Here is a 15128-nt window from a genome sequence, read left to right as displayed (position 1 = left end):
AATGAAAGTAAAGTTGAACTATGGGCTTTTCCCTGTTTTGATTTACTTTAAACGATTCATGGCAACTTCTATCGCCTCGACTTGCTGCACTCATAGCTAATGAAAGCTAATCGAACCCTCGTGTCCGCCTCAGCTGCTGCCCCGCCCATTATTCATTTGGCTTGCTTATTGGAAAAGCCAGTTCTGGTGCAGCACAACACAAACATGTAAGTAACCCTTTAGGCCAAACTTTTGTTGTTGGCCAGGGATAGTGTCGAGTAGTGCCGGGGTCGTTTCCCCCCCGTGTGTGAGTTGTGTGTGAGTGAGTGCCATTGATTTATTGCCTGCCATTTGTGTGCCGGCCAAGTAGGCTTTTTCAGAGATGTGCTATCTGCAGATAAGCCCGCCCTGACCGGACCCTTAGGCCGGGCTAATTGTCGTTTTTCAATTGCCACAAATACTCGTACTCCTGGGGGAAGAGGTATTTGCACTTTGTGTTGCAATGCCGGGCCCTTTGCTAATTTATTTCTTGAAGCATTTGGAAAGTTTTACGCCTCGCCTGCACATAGACCGCAAATTATTTAATTGCCATCGGGCCATGCCCCCGAAAAAAGATCCAGGAATACATACGTATATCCAAGAGTCGGAGACAGAGTCAGGGTGGGGTTGGGGTTGGGGTTGAGGTTGGAGCCGATGCTTTTCCTTTTGCCATGCTGCTCAAGGACTCCTCTCCTCCTAGATGCAATAATTTAAGTGCAAGCAAACCGCAACTTTCTGGCTGAAGCACGCACACAGACTCCGCTTCTCCTGGCCCGCCTCGCCCTGCAACGGGTCGATGTCGACTCAACTTGGCCCAAAAAGAGACAGAGATGGGGATACAGACAGAGAGGGAGATAGAGACAGGGAGGGAAGAGTTGGGAAGGTCCAAAGGCAAAGAAGTCATATTAAACATGAACAAAAGCAAAATCGCAAAAAAATAAACGTGGGAGTTGCATCCCAGAAGTTCTGGTGGTCTTTTTGCACGCGCTTCTCCTCCCGCTCCCACATCCCGTTCCCACTCCTGCTCATGTTCCTGGTCCTGCCCCAATGCCCCAAAGCTGCCATGTTGGACTAGCCCTCTGTGGCTTTTGGCCTTGCGGCAGCGCCGGACAGCAGTCGAAATGCACTTTAATAATGAAAGTTGCGCCATTTTGAAGAACATTGAAAACATTTCGGAATGCAAACCTAATTTCGGGCTTAAAAACGCAAGTGCCAGTCCGGAACAGCAAAGTATTTCAATTTAAAATTCGTAACGAGCTTACGTGCCAGCTGGCCAAGACAGTACGCCTCTGTGCTGGTCGGTTCTGGTCTGTTCTGGCCTCTGGTCAGGCAGAACTCGATCCGACTCGGGCTCCACTTGCATTTCAAATTAATGCAAACGCAAAAGAGTGTGCCAGTGCCAGTGCCAGTGCCAGTACCAGGGCTAGTGCCACACTGGAAATTAAATGTCAAGCGAGCTCTTTTAGAGATGCCAGGTGGAGTTCCATGAGCTCATCTTCAAGAAAGAAAGCTACGGGTTACGAGAAGACTGCTTTTCAGATTCGGAAGAAGAAGTAAGGTTGAATAGAATATGTTCCTTCTAAAGGCACTCTTTGAAGTTTTGTTGACCATGAACTCAGTGCAGATTGGTCTTCAAATATTATAGCAATCACACAATTCTTAATCTTAGGCTTTTATATTATATTTTTCACTCGTAGATCCATTGTCTCAAATCTTTCTTTATGTGTTCCAGCTGGCGCATCTCTAGCCAAGGACGAGGTTGTATTCTGGGAGATTACCTGCTTAAGACTCATTGCGGTTGTGCGAGGGAAATTGTGTAACTGTTTTAAATTTGTAATGCGTGTGTGTTGCAGGTGCAGCCAGGAGCTTCTGCGGCGGCCCAGATCCTGAACCGGAGCAGGTGTGGGCCAGTGCCGAAAGGTGTGTGTCCTGCTACCGGATACGAGTCTAGAATTTCATTGTGGCACACAGTTGTGGCAGTTGTGCAGTTTTTGCGGCTGGCAAATGGAACATTCAAGCCTATTACATAAATGTTTAAATGGGCGAATAGTTGGCAGCCCGAAATTGTCTAGTTCGCAATTTTGGCCAGGAAGAAGACGCCATTCTCGATGCCCTTCAGCTTCAGTTCAGTGAACGCAGCTGTACACACATTTTCCCCCAGGGACCAGGGAGCAGGGAGCAGGGGGCAGGGGCCAACCCAACATACTAACGGCCCCATTAAAGAGTTTGGGAGCTGGGAGCTGCCCGAGGCCCGTTGGCCGTTGGCCATGTTCAAAACCCGAATGAGGCCAGTTGAAAAGTGCAATTGGCAAACAGTTGAAACAGAAAAGTTGCAGAACGAAAGAAAAGACGGGCCAAGGCAAAGGCAAAGGCAAAGGCGAAGGCAAGAAAGGCAAAGCCATAGAAAAGACGACTCTGGTAATTTGTTCTGAGCGGCTTTTGTTTTGTGCGCCTTTTTCGTTTGGGCCGGACCGAGACGAGCTGGAGCGGAGGAGGGCGGACAAATCGACGGACGTTTCCTCGCCTTGATGCTTCTCCGGACGGACCTCTGATTGGGCGTGTGAGTGTCTGTCTCTATGTGTGCTAGATGTGTGTGTGTGTGTGTGTGGGTGCCAAAAAGGCGCTTAACCAACCTTTCCCCGAACTTTCGCTTTTCAATTGACCTTCTGTGACATTTTCCCCAATGCCCCGAAATTTATCACTTAATAAATTTCCTTTTCTCCCCGAACTGTTTCTATCTTCTATGGTAATTGGAACTGCTGAAATCGAAATCGAACAAATTGCGGGTTGGTTAAATTATAGCCCTGCCAAAGTCCTGGATTGTGGGTTAGAAAGTTTGGAGTTATGGGTTTGATAATTGAAAGTTTATTCTGGATGGCTTCATGCCACACAAATCTCATGGCAAAAGAAAATAGTAAAGCGATCCAAAGTTCTGATGTCTTTATATACGATATATAATTAGAGACTTGTATTAATAAAATTATACAATTAGCGCTCAATGCTCTGCGGTCCTGATGGATACTTGTTTGCGAGATTGTTTCTATATAATACAAATATATTTAAAGGTATTATATACTTTTTCGAATCATAATAACATAATAAATGAACTCATTGAAGAATTAAGAATCTTCTGGCCAGAAAGAGGAGGAGGAAAACAGATTTGAAAGGTCTTTTTTATGTTATCAATCTGCCAGGTACTGGTAGTAAGATTTTCGAATAAGTGACAAAGAATTCGCGTACTAAGAAAGGCTATCAGGCATTTGAATATTGATGTATCTGAAGGAAATATATGTCTCTTTGATGGATGCACTTTCGACTTACGTGTTTGCAAAGGTAACAAAATCTGACTGGTGGCAAGATTATAGTCGAGGCTCTTGCCAATTCGATGTAATTCCAAGGTCATTGCCACTAAAATAAATTTATTTTGCTGAATTGTTGCATGAAATTTGATTTATATCGCAAATCCCAGCGGATTTATGAGGCATAAAGTTAAAAATATTCAACAATTTCAATAAATTCGCATTGATCTGCATAAAAGGAAAGTATTTTCCTGAGGCTTGGCTTGGCTTTTTGCTAAACTGTATCAATAAATCTCATAAATGCGAATAAAAGAGCAGAAACAGCGGATATCAAAGGCGTATTAACGTTTTTACGCACTCGTTCGCTCTTCCAAAGTGACTTAAAAGCCAAATCAAGGAAAGGAAAAGGAAAAGGCAAAGCAAGACGAGCTGAGTCCTGCCTGGCTGGCTGGCATATCCTTTCGTGCTGGCACAATTTATGTAAAAGTCTTATGCATAAAATTGCGCATCATTGAGGTTCAAATGCTCGGAGACAGATTTGTGGAGCGGCAGCAACATCATCAATATACTTCGCGTCGGCATCATCGCTGGCCATTAAGTGCGGCCCCCAAGTCGAAGGCGAGGTCTCAAATCCTGCTGAGCTGTTCCCGCTAAACGTTGCGCATACGCCATGTGTGCTGGGGAAACTTAAGCGCGGCTATTAGGACAAATTGAATAATATTGAACGCGCTCTTGGTCTCCCGGACTCCGTCTCTTCCTCCTGCTATACGATATTTTATGCATTTGTTTGTGACTTTGAAGTGCTCTCAACACTTTTCCCATTTGGTGATTTTATTTTTCCTCTCGTTTTATTTTTGGCTTTATCAGCACACGCACAGACCTGGTCTGGACTGGGGGGAGAAGGCTCAAGTCGGCTAAATCTCGGCGATATATTTTACATCATTATAGCTGCCGCTGGCATCTTCCTTGTCTCCTCGTCTCCTTGTATCCTGGTATCCCCGAAGCTCCCACTGCTCCATCCCGACGCTGTTCTTGTTTATGTTTTGTTGCTTCCCTCGCGATTTTATGACTTTGGCAGGGCTCTAGCTCTACCACTACCCCTCCCAGAGCCCGCTTGATTCCCGAACAAAGCTATTGAAGCAGATTCCGCTGACTCTCACTTTCCCCAGGCCCCCTCCTCTGGCTCGGAGTTCCTTCCCCTTCCTGCCGCACTCAATGAAATTCATTTTTCGATATGTTATTTCTGCCTCACTCATATGTGAGGCATTGGTTTACCTGGAATCTGTAACCGCCCCCATATCCCTGCCAACAGCCGGTGCTCCCATCCTTCCTTCCATCCAGAGCGACACTTTTAGCATCATTATCTGCACGGCATCGAAGGCTCAACTCAAGCTCAAGCACTTTGAGTTATGCGTGAGGCAGACGCTCAAAAAACATAAAAAACAAATAAATGGCAGGGAAAAACGAAGTGTACACAAAGCCACACACACACACGCACACACGAGCAATGGGGGAGGGGTTTTTCTTGGGGTAAGTCGGGGATGGGCAAAAGGCGATTAAAACATACACACTTTCCCACATCCCAGCCCATATCATTCAAGCAAATAGAAGAATTTTATTACCCGATTTTTCAGTTGAAGATTTAAGGAGTGCCAGATCTAAGACAATCCGATATTTTTTATGGTTTAGCTGTAGCTTTCAATGGAACTTGTGGGGTGCATAAATATATATAAATAAATAGCATACATTTGTTTTCTCTTCTCATGGTAATGGGCAAAAAACATGTGTAACATTTCATTCGTGTTTTTTTCTGATAGCAATGATTAAAATCTTTTTGGAAAGTGTTTTATAATTACGAAAAGAGTTAATACATAGGTATCTCTTGGATACATACGATTACATTTAGTGGATGACCTACTTTAAACACAAAAAATGTATTTCACATGTGGGATCAGTTTTTATGTGGAATCCATTAGTTTTTTTTTCCTCTTCGATTTGCTTTGAGATGTGTTTCTGTTTGGTGTAATCAGTGCGGGATATTGGCCTTCTTTGTGTTGGTTTCCTGTGGCTGGTGTTCGGAGTCGCGTCTCAAAGGCGCCTTTGTTGGTCCCTGTTTGATAGGGGCCACGACACGAGCCAAATGTTTGATTTTTAAGCTGGTTTTGTGGCTGTGGTTAACAATCATCTCATTGATGGGTTTAATTTGCCTAAGTGCAGCCTTCAACTGCAGCACTGTGGGGTCGGAGAGTTCGTCGCACATTTTCACACAGGCAGCAGGACTAAGCCGACACCTCGACCAGGCGTTGGGTTATTTTTATGGTCCAGGTTATTCGATGTCTGTTGGCACATAAACAGGCAGCATCCATCCTATCGCACCACATCCATCGGGGCCGCTGGGGGGTTGGGGGGTTGGGTGTGGGGTGTGCTTAACACACCATTGAACTGTTACGCAACACGAATGAACCCACACAGCCGCACAAAGAGCAACACACACACACATATGTCCGGCGGTGGCCCCGGCAGACAAATCCCATTTGATGTTCACTCAGCAGAAAGGCAACGCCAATGAAGCATGCAAAAGGTATTTCAGTTTTTCGTTGCTGTTCCTCTGGCTCCGGCTTCAGATTGCTGAGATTTTGGCTTTGTAACTCAAAATCTGTCGGCAGTGGCAGGGCCGGGGGCAACAAGGAGCGAATGTGCAAACATCATGGAAAACGCTGCCCCAGCAACAGCAACAGCAACAGAAACAACTTTGCCAACAACAAAAGGAAATCCCAAGAAACAAAGGCCGAACGCAGATAAAGACGCTTACAGGCCGCAACCAAGGAAAAGAAAACTTTTCCTTTTTCGCTTTGCTTTTTTTGTGCGCTGTTGCTTTTTCCGCATTTTATTGAACTTTAATTCATTTTGCAGTAGCCAGCAAAATGTGCAGAATAAATTGTTTTATTTAAGTTCTACTTTGTGCAAATGTGCCCCGTTCCGGGACGAGAATGCAGCCCAACATCTCTGTCCGTGGCATCTGTGAAAGTACATGTATGCTAGGGGATCTCCCCCCCGTTGTCCATTGGGTCATAAAATGGCTTCCGGTTATACTTCAAGTGAGATTAACTTGTCGTTTACAATTTCCCTTTGATTTGTTTCCAACCGGAATGGGGCATTGCTAGACGAGAAGGTTCTCCTGGCCGGGCTTTCGCTTTCATCTTGCGACACTCCTTGGTGGTGGCTGCAACGATGACTATTGCCCTGCACTTGCCGGAAAGGTATATTGGTTGTCAAGAGAAAATCAGGAGTTATATGCCTGTTCTATCCGGGGATTACTGTGCAATTCAAACCCGAAACAAATGCGGAAAAGGCCAGGGTTTATTTATTGGGGCCACTTATTTATTGGCAGCAACTAGCCCCTTGGCCGAATCCGAAAGTTTATGAAGATGAAACATTTGCTGTGCGCATAGGGGGTTGAGTTTTTATTTATTTATTCACAACAATCTATCATGCTTGTAGTCATGGAGGCTCTAATTTAACTCTGAATTTGAATGAATGACATTGTTTGAATGTGATTAAAAAACCTTTGGGCGAATTAGTGAAAAATATTTACTAAATATAGTTAATTGATGGATCGATGAACACAATTAGTATGATATTTATTCACTCGAATCTCGCAGTATATCTGATTTATTTGATTTCAGTTTAGTCCAACAACTCCAATTGTAGGCAACATCAGATTGTACTGCCCAAAAAACAATGCTAAACCATTATAGAAAATCTTTCTTCTTTTTTTTTGTATTCCCTATTACGGGTTCTTTTGTTTCTATATTTTTGGGGAACAAACCGTAGGCCATCAGAGAGTTGTGTAGTCTGAGAAGTGCTCGCCTTTTTTCCACCATTCAGATTGAAAAATGCCCATGTAATTGGTGTATTGTTGTTGTTGGGGGCTGGTACAAATTGATTTACAACAATTCATTTTCGCCCGGGGCAACGAGGCAGCGCCAACCGCTGTGAGACCCAAACCAGCTGACCAGAACCATTGCGGGCCACAGCCCGGGGAGCGGTCTCTGGGAGAGGTCTCAGGTGTGAGTCTTATTTGTTTTCAAATTGTTTTCCCCGCTTTGTTCTGGTTTCTTTTGCCGGTTTGTCCTGTGCTGGGCTTGAAAGGGAAGCCACACTAAGAGTGCGGGTCACATTTGGTTGTACTTCGAGCAAGAGTGGGGCTGGGGCTGGGGCTGGGGCAGCCCTGGCCTGCCACTAATTCCGTTTTATGCTGGCTATGGCTCCATAGAAGTGCACTCAGCTTTCACTTTCGCGCTGCACACCTTTGGGTAAACACAAAACCAAATCTGGCCCAGTTCGCGGCTGCTATGCAATTAAGCCACGCAATCAGAATGCAAGATGAAGGCTCTGCAAACAATTGAATTCGGCGAGGACGCCACCTGGCAGGAAGCGACCGTCCTGCCCGGGCCGTCCTGGTCCTGGTCCGGGTTCGTGGCCCAAATGTTGGCAAAATGGCGGCCACAAGCTGCAAAGTCAACATGGCAGCTGACATCTGTCAGATGCTGTTATTTCGCTGCACTTTTAGTTGCCTTTCGGCTCCAGTTAGGCATCTGTGTTCTGTTGTCCCATACTGGGGGAGACTGGTCGGACTTTGTATGTTTGCTGAGCCCGGCCGAGCACTTACAATGGCTTACTAAGGACTAAATTGGAGCCACTAACGAGCAGCAGCAGATGGCACCTCCGATCGTGGAACTGCTGCTCCATCAGAGCTTTGCGTTTTAGTAAACCTTAATTTGAATAAGCCATACCACATGGTCTTGAGATAATTTTGTATAGCCGATTCGTGCCAACTAAAGCGGCGGACAGGTAGATGGACATTCCCCCATTATGCATGGTATTAAAGCATCTTTTTTGTTGGGTTTACGAATGCAAATTTATATACTTGTTTATGGGTTGTGTCAAAGGAACTAATCTTAATGTCACGCTTATTTGGTTGCCTTTTTTAAACCCCTAGTTCAGCATGTGGCAGTCTGTCACTATGGATCGAAAGCTGATATTCGTGGGTGAGTAAAGATGCTATTTGTCCTCCTCTGATACTACCCTCTCTCTGAAAACTATCCATTCTATAGTTCCACTGCTCCTCTGGCAGTTGGTTCACATCCCTGGCTCGACGGGGGGCTACAGTGGCTTTGAGATAGCACAGGAAATAACGACGGTACGTCAATACTTACCGGGACCTATAAGGTTGCAGAGAACTGAAGGACGGACTCGAAACACTTTGTCAATCGATCAAGAGAATGCTACATTTAATGGGGAAATGGTGGATAACTACTGTTGCTTCTGGGTGTATCAGAAGCATCCAGCGATTCCCGAGAACTGGGAGCATCGCGCCGAGTATCCCTGGGATTTCGTACTCAATGGAATTTTCGTGAAGAATCAACGAAACTATACCGATCCCGATCCAGTCCATTAGACCATTGGAAAGCCGATTCAACCCAATCGATTGTGTGCACTGTGGCTATGCGTTTAATTGGGCCCTGGCCCTGGGCCCACGTACATCTTAACTGAGGCACAAAATTATAATTAACTTTGTCTGGCTAAAGTTTCCTCAAAAGTTGTGATATTCATTCAGTGACCCCAAAGCGGACGGACGACTCTTTTTGTGCCTAAAAGCCTGACAGCACATAATGTATTTGACACATTATAATCAGGTTTGCATAGTGTGCTTCCTTCAGTCGTAGTCAGTGGCTCTCCCTCTTGTCGCCCCCGGGAGCCCGGAGCTGGCGACGTTTGGGCTTCTTGGGCACTTTTGACATGCTTTGCTTATTTGGTCAGCATGTTGTTGTAGTTAGGAGTAGTTGTTCATCATCAGCATTAGCATCATCATCATCATCATCGTCATCGGGCTGAGCATAAGTCGGAGCCGAGAACGTTGATAAATATGCAGCCCGGGCTCGTGTCTGGGCATTTACTTAGTTAATTAAATTCAACTTCTTCAGTTGAGGGACTTGACTAGGACGTGGGCATGGACTTGGGCATGGGCATGGGCTTGAGCATGGGCGGCAAGGGAGCAAGTTTAGTGCTGCCAGGCGAGGTCCTTGACGGAGAGTTGAGCAGGTGGCAAAGTCCTGCTCTCTGCTCCCTGCTGGTCTTCTTCCGGGCCCGGAACTGGTGGCAAAAGTTTGCCCCACGTATTTGCTCATATCGTAAGTAAATAACTGGGGCGGCCTCGATGTTTGCTTTTAATTTCGCCCCTCCTCCTTTCTTTGGTTTTTAATGTGTCTGGATGATTAGTGCGGATGCAGATGCACTGCATCTTGACCAGGCTATTTGCATAATTCACATGGACGGGCTTCAGCAATTTCCTGCTCCACTGACTGATGAAAATGGTGAACGGTAAACGGATTTAAATTTGCCACAAGGTGACAATACCAACACACCATTGGGACTTTGCATTTTGTTTCTTCAAGGATGGTGTGGGTTTTGGGTGACTTATGCAAGCAAATAATTTCGATTTAAATCGATTTTAAATGGAATCGAGTGAGTGTATGTAAGGCATACGAGTGTTCAATGCATTGGCCATTACTCGTTCGGTTATATGAACATTTTCCATCAGGATTGCTTGCTTTGAGGAGCAAGAATGGGAGAGCAAACGTTATTTAACACACATACGAGTACGTACACACTTATGTACTCTGTCTGTCTCCGTTTTGATGCGTAGCTCAAACAGAACAATCTTTTAAGAAGAAGGAGAGGCAGCTCAAAGTCGGCATAATCATTTCATAAATGTGAAATATCCATTGTACACATCCATGGAGGTGGTATTGGAGGTGCCCGGAAAGATCTTGTAGGCGGAAATCCCCCATCTAAATGCCTCCATTTTGACACCTGACAATTCATTCTTAGACTTAAGCAAACGGGCACGAACGTTGTGAGTAGCAGCTAGGGCAGCGACTCTCTATACATACTGGATACTAAGTCAGTAGGGCTCACTCCGCCAAAAGGGAATGCGTTGCTCCTTCAGAGTATAATATTCATCTGATCTGATCCAGACAATTCGACAATCTGGTAGATATGGTCATTAGACCACACTCACGAGATCGAATCAAGGACCTTATGACATCTAAAGGTTTTCCGACTCCAACAATTTGAAATATACTTGTTTCAGTAAACGATCGGATCAATAATATGACCAGAATGAAGTGTGTGACTACCAGCCAAGCTATAGCTGTCTCTCTATTGTGTAAAATGCTAAGTTTTTCTGTTCTTTAAGTTATTCTTTATTTCTAAGATTTCAAGCGGGAAGCTCTTAGTTCCAGATCAAGGCAATAGAGTGCGTGTGAGTGTAATAGCTCCATCTGTCGTGTTTGCAGATCAGTACGATTCCATCCGCAGTGTTGCTCGCAACATTAATTTGTAGACCGTGTTTTAGTCAAAATAAAATGTATGCAAGTACTTATAATAGGCCAGTCAATTAGAAAATAGGTTCATCAAACGTATAAAACTATGTGGTCATATCTAAATATTCTATATAGCTCGTAATATTCGACGGAATATCAAAAACGATGAATATGTATAGTAGAACTTGAGTTCGTCAGTATATTTACGGTATCTTTTGGTATATTTCTGAGGACGGTATATTTTAACGATCAATCCGCGGTCACACTGGTACGAGCAGCTGTATATTCGCGCGCTTTTTTGCAAATTGATTTTTGTTGATTTCGTTAATAAATTGTTTTAACGTTTGTGTTTTTCGGTTTTTGTAATGTCTGTGTTGCTGGCGGACATTGACGCCACATGCGCGGCGCTTGGCTACAGCGATGGACAACGCTACCAGGCCGAACCAGATGCAGCAGAGGGTCTGAAGGTAACAACAACAAACAACAGAGCTCCTGAAGATCAGTTTGTGTATATTTTATTTTCATTGAACCGTCTTAGCATTTGATTTGGATCCTGAGACGCGATCTAGACAACCATGAGTACCGCCGCCACCTGGGACGCGCCAAGGTGCTGCAAACGGATTTGGTCTACATGCTGCCCGACTATGTTCACCACGAGGAGCTGTCGGACCTGTTGATCCGCCTGCTGGTCATTTTGACCAACCCCACGCTGCTACTGTATCGCGAGGGACCCCCCAGCGACAATCACGGACGCAAGGTGTTCATGGAGTTGATCGACATCCTACAGGGCTACAAGGCAGCGTTTGCCAAGGACAAAATCTGGACGGCTTTGTTTGATAAGCTTAAGCAGGCCCTGGAAATAGTGAGTATTACAAGTGTCATACAGTAAAGCCAATTGAACAGCAATTAATAGAAGGGAAGAAAGCGATAGCAGCGACAGCAATCCTTGAGATGCATGTGCAAGGCGGTCTCATCAAGGCAGAAAGTACTGCACGACACTGAGTACATTTCGAGGCTGTAAAGTCTGCCCCAGGCGGCCAAGACTCCCTTCCTCATGGTGTTTCTGTTTGCCACAGCAAGAGGCGTTCAAGACGAAGCTTGAGACATTTAAAAGGCATTACGCGGTCTTTGAATTCAAAATTCTTGATTAATGTTCTACCAGATTTACTCCAGACGTACATACGATGCTAAACAAGTTTGTGAATAGATGTCCAATTTCCTCCGTGCCGAGATTTCGTTAATTAGTCTGTGTAAATGGGCTCCTGTGGCAAAGCCGCGCAATTATCGTTTGGGCATTTGCGAAACTATTTCTGTAATCTCTATAATCTTTACATTAATGGCCAAGCGGGTACGCAAAACTTTTAATGGCTCTTGCAGATGCTAGCAGTCAAGTTTGGGGGGAAAATGCTTTTCCCTTTTACCCGTTTTAGTTTTGTTTTGGTCCGCTCTGGCTTTTTGATTGTGCTCGTCTGTCTCTTTTGTGGGGTCCATAACTAGTTTGAACTTCATATCTGTCTGCTCGGTTTTAGCTATCCTTCATTCCTTTTTTCGCCTTAACAAAGTTGAATCCTTAAAGTGGGCATCTTACTCTGTGGCCCCAGCACATCCAAAGATGAAGTTTAATTTGAAAATGTCCCCCAAATCAAATCAACAAAATTCGCAACAAGTATATTAAATAAACACCCGCGACAAGTGTGCGTGGGGGCGTTGGGGGTGGTGCTAAGGCACCTTCGAATCAAACACTCCACAGCTGCCCAACAAAACACCATTCCATCATAGGCCCAGTCATCAGCGTTGCAAAAAAATGTGTAAAACCGAATCTAATTCGATTCGTGGGTCTATGTCTAGTCGAAACCGCAAAAGAAAAGCAAAATCACCACAACAATGATGGCCAATCTGTGTGGGTGTGTCTCTACCGCACAAATGCTTTCATTTGTTAGTTTGTACATGAAAAAAACATGCAAAAAGCGAACCACAGGGAAGGTTCGTAGACCGCGACTTTACATACATACCCTCGCTGATTACTCTAGTAGATGTAGGAGCTTCTAGGATTGTGAAGATTGTACAATGGCACAAGATGTGGGACTTTTGTGGCCTGTGTTTAAAGTAGGACTATGGTAGGCTTAGTAGTCAAATCTTACTCAACCTTGAATAAAAATAACAACAGAATATGTACTCCTAAACTTGTAGTATATCGATCTTGGTAGTACAGAATTTGGTCACAGCCACCGAAGTACTACATGATGGTCGGGGAGGCCTACAATCCGCTTGAGGCAGGCTCCTTGGAAATTCATAATATAAAGATAATCTCTGGATTTTTGTGGGCAATTGGTGGAGGAGCTTAGGGTTGATTGCCATAAAGTTGATATTGAAAATTAGCTTTGAATATAAAGTTGTTTCAAACTAGTTTCTACCCAACCAAAGAGAATGCAGCAGGGTGAGGAGTTATCTCGCTGTATCTGTATCTTAGCAACCGAAACAATAAAAACTTGAGCCTCAAAGATGGAAAAACGCTGAGGAGCGAAACCCCGGTCTAGCGCAACGACACAAATAAATTCATTTAAAGCCGATTGAATCGACATTCATAACACTCCGGGGAGCAATTCCAAAGGATTTTCATGGGACTTTGTTTCCAGCGCTCCCATCGCCATTGCCAGCCCGAGGATTTCTCTGCATTTTCATTTTTTAGGGAGCATTTCCCTCTTTCCCTTTTATTTCTGCTGTTTTTCGCTTTTCTGCTTTTTTGTTAGGTTAAATACAGGCGAATTTCTATATGGATGCTGTCTATTTGTTGTCGTTGATAATGAATGTGTGCGAGGATTTTTCCGCTGCTGCCTCTGGCTGTGTGGCTGCCACCGCCCCTCCTCGTCCCCGCCTCCTTATCCCTATGGATGTTGTTGCTGGCTGACTTTTTATGCTTTACTTCTTTATTTGCGTCGCGCCGACTTACACGCTTTGATGTATGCGCGGCGAGCAGCCAAGTGGACCGGCCAGAGAAGGCGGTGGTGAAGGAGGAGGAGGAGGACTTTCGAGCTTTCAGTTTTGAATGAGCCACCTCCGCTACGCTCCGTTGTTGTTGCTGTTGCTGTTGCTGTTGCGTAGGGAAACCAAAAACGGAAGTCATTATTAACTTTAGCTTTGAGATGGGGCTCGGGGTCTTGGGCCTCTCTCTCCTTGCTGCTTGCTGCCCTTCCTTGCCCGGGTAGAGTGTCTGTGTCCGTGTCCGTGTTCGTGTCCGTATCCGTATCCGGGTAGGAGTCGCAGCTGGCTTGTAGGCACAAAAGCCGCATTAGTTGTATTTATTTTTAAGCTCACAGCAGCAACTGTAATGGCCTGGTTCTCCTCCTCCTCCTCCACCTCCTCCACCCACATCCGCATCACCCTACCCATTCCTATTCCCATTCCCATTCGCATTTCCATTCCCATACCCACCGTGGCATTCCCTTATCGCCCACACCCAGCTCAAATTGATTTCAACTTGACTTTGTTGTGGTCCCATCGCTTGGGCGGCCGGGCAATCCTGCCTTGAGTCGGGGCTTCCGTTTCACAGTCGAGCTACATAAATTTGCAATTTAATTTAATTTAATTTCATTTGATTATTTTAACTTGACTCGCGGGATTTGGTGCTTAGATTTTTACACTGGGACTTAGTGCAACATTTTATTACATCGACTTCTAATGCTTTCCGTTTTGACTGAATTCCAGGGATTTGCCATACGCAGCGAGGAGCAGAACTTGCTGATTGAACGTATCCTGGTGCTGGTGCGGAATGTGCTGCAGGTGCCGGCCAATCCGGAGGCCGAGTGTCGGGCGGACAATGACGCCAGCCTGCACGACCAGGTCATTTGGGCGCTGCATCAAACGGGAATGCTAGATCTGGTGCTCTTCGTCATCTCCTCGCCGGATGAGGAGCAGTTCCACCTGCACGGCCTCGAGATCGTCTGCTTGCTCTACAGGGAGCAGGTTGGTATTGGCTTAAAAGTCTTATCATTCGATTAACATTCGATTCTCTTGCAGAGTGCCGAGTCCCTGGCCGACGCTTCACTGCAGCGCAGTCTGAGCGAGAAGCAGCGGGATCAGCAGGAGCTGCTGGCCGCTCGACGGCGCGAGCGGGCTCGGCGGCAGGCCCGTCCGCCAACGGGAAGGCACTCGCGCTTTGGCGGCACCTACGTCATCCGCAACATGAAGTCCGTGTCCGATCGCGACGTGATTTGCCACCAGGCCCTGGAGCGCGTCGCATCGATAGACTTCGATCGCGAAAAGCAGCAGCAGAAGCGCTCGCATCGCCACATCAAGGAGGAGGCGCAGGTGACCCGGAGGAGCGCATTTACAGTTAGGTAAGGCATATCTCTGCGGCACTCTGGCTGCCATATCCATTTGTCTGCGGCCACTTCCTGCACTTTGGCCTGTGTCTATTGTGTGG

The 15128-nt window shown here is 45.6% G+C and overlaps 2 protein-coding genes across 2 annotated transcripts in view; both read left to right on the top strand.

The window, feature by feature from the left end:
- The first annotated feature begins 8263 nt into the window (after window positions 1-8263).
- On the top strand, window positions 8264-8919 carry LOC6897166 (uncharacterized). The gene is made up of 2 exons (XM_002137310.3): window positions 8264-8368; window positions 8435-8919. Exons 1-2 carry the CDS (start codon window positions 8326-8328, stop codon window positions 8776-8778), a joined length of 387 nt encoding a protein of 128 aa, XP_002137346.3. The 5' UTR covers window positions 8264-8325; the 3' UTR covers window positions 8779-8919.
- Window positions 8920-10955: 2036 nt separating this feature from the next.
- The window catches only part of timeout (circadian regulator timeout), a 68243-nt gene continuing 64070 nt past the window's right edge, over window positions 10956-15128 (top strand). The window contains exons 1-4 of the mRNA XM_033379184.1: window positions 10956-11172; window positions 11244-11567; window positions 14411-14668; window positions 14723-15042. Coding sequence (XP_033235075.1) covers window positions 11071-11172; window positions 11244-11567; window positions 14411-14668; window positions 14723-15042 — 1004 coding nt within the window. The 5' untranslated portion in view covers window positions 10956-11070. The remainder of the gene's footprint in view (window positions 11173-11243; window positions 11568-14410; window positions 14669-14722; window positions 15043-15128) is intronic.

Source organism: Drosophila pseudoobscura, chromosome 2 (genome assembly GCF_009870125.1).
Source record: "Drosophila pseudoobscura strain MV-25-SWS-2005 chromosome 2, UCI_Dpse_MV25, whole genome shotgun sequence".
In the NCBI taxonomy this organism is placed as follows: Eukaryota; Metazoa; Arthropoda; class Insecta; order Diptera; family Drosophilidae; genus Drosophila; species Drosophila pseudoobscura.
The sequence above is the reverse complement of the archived record's forward strand: the minus strand, read 5'-3'. Positions and strand labels throughout refer to the sequence as shown.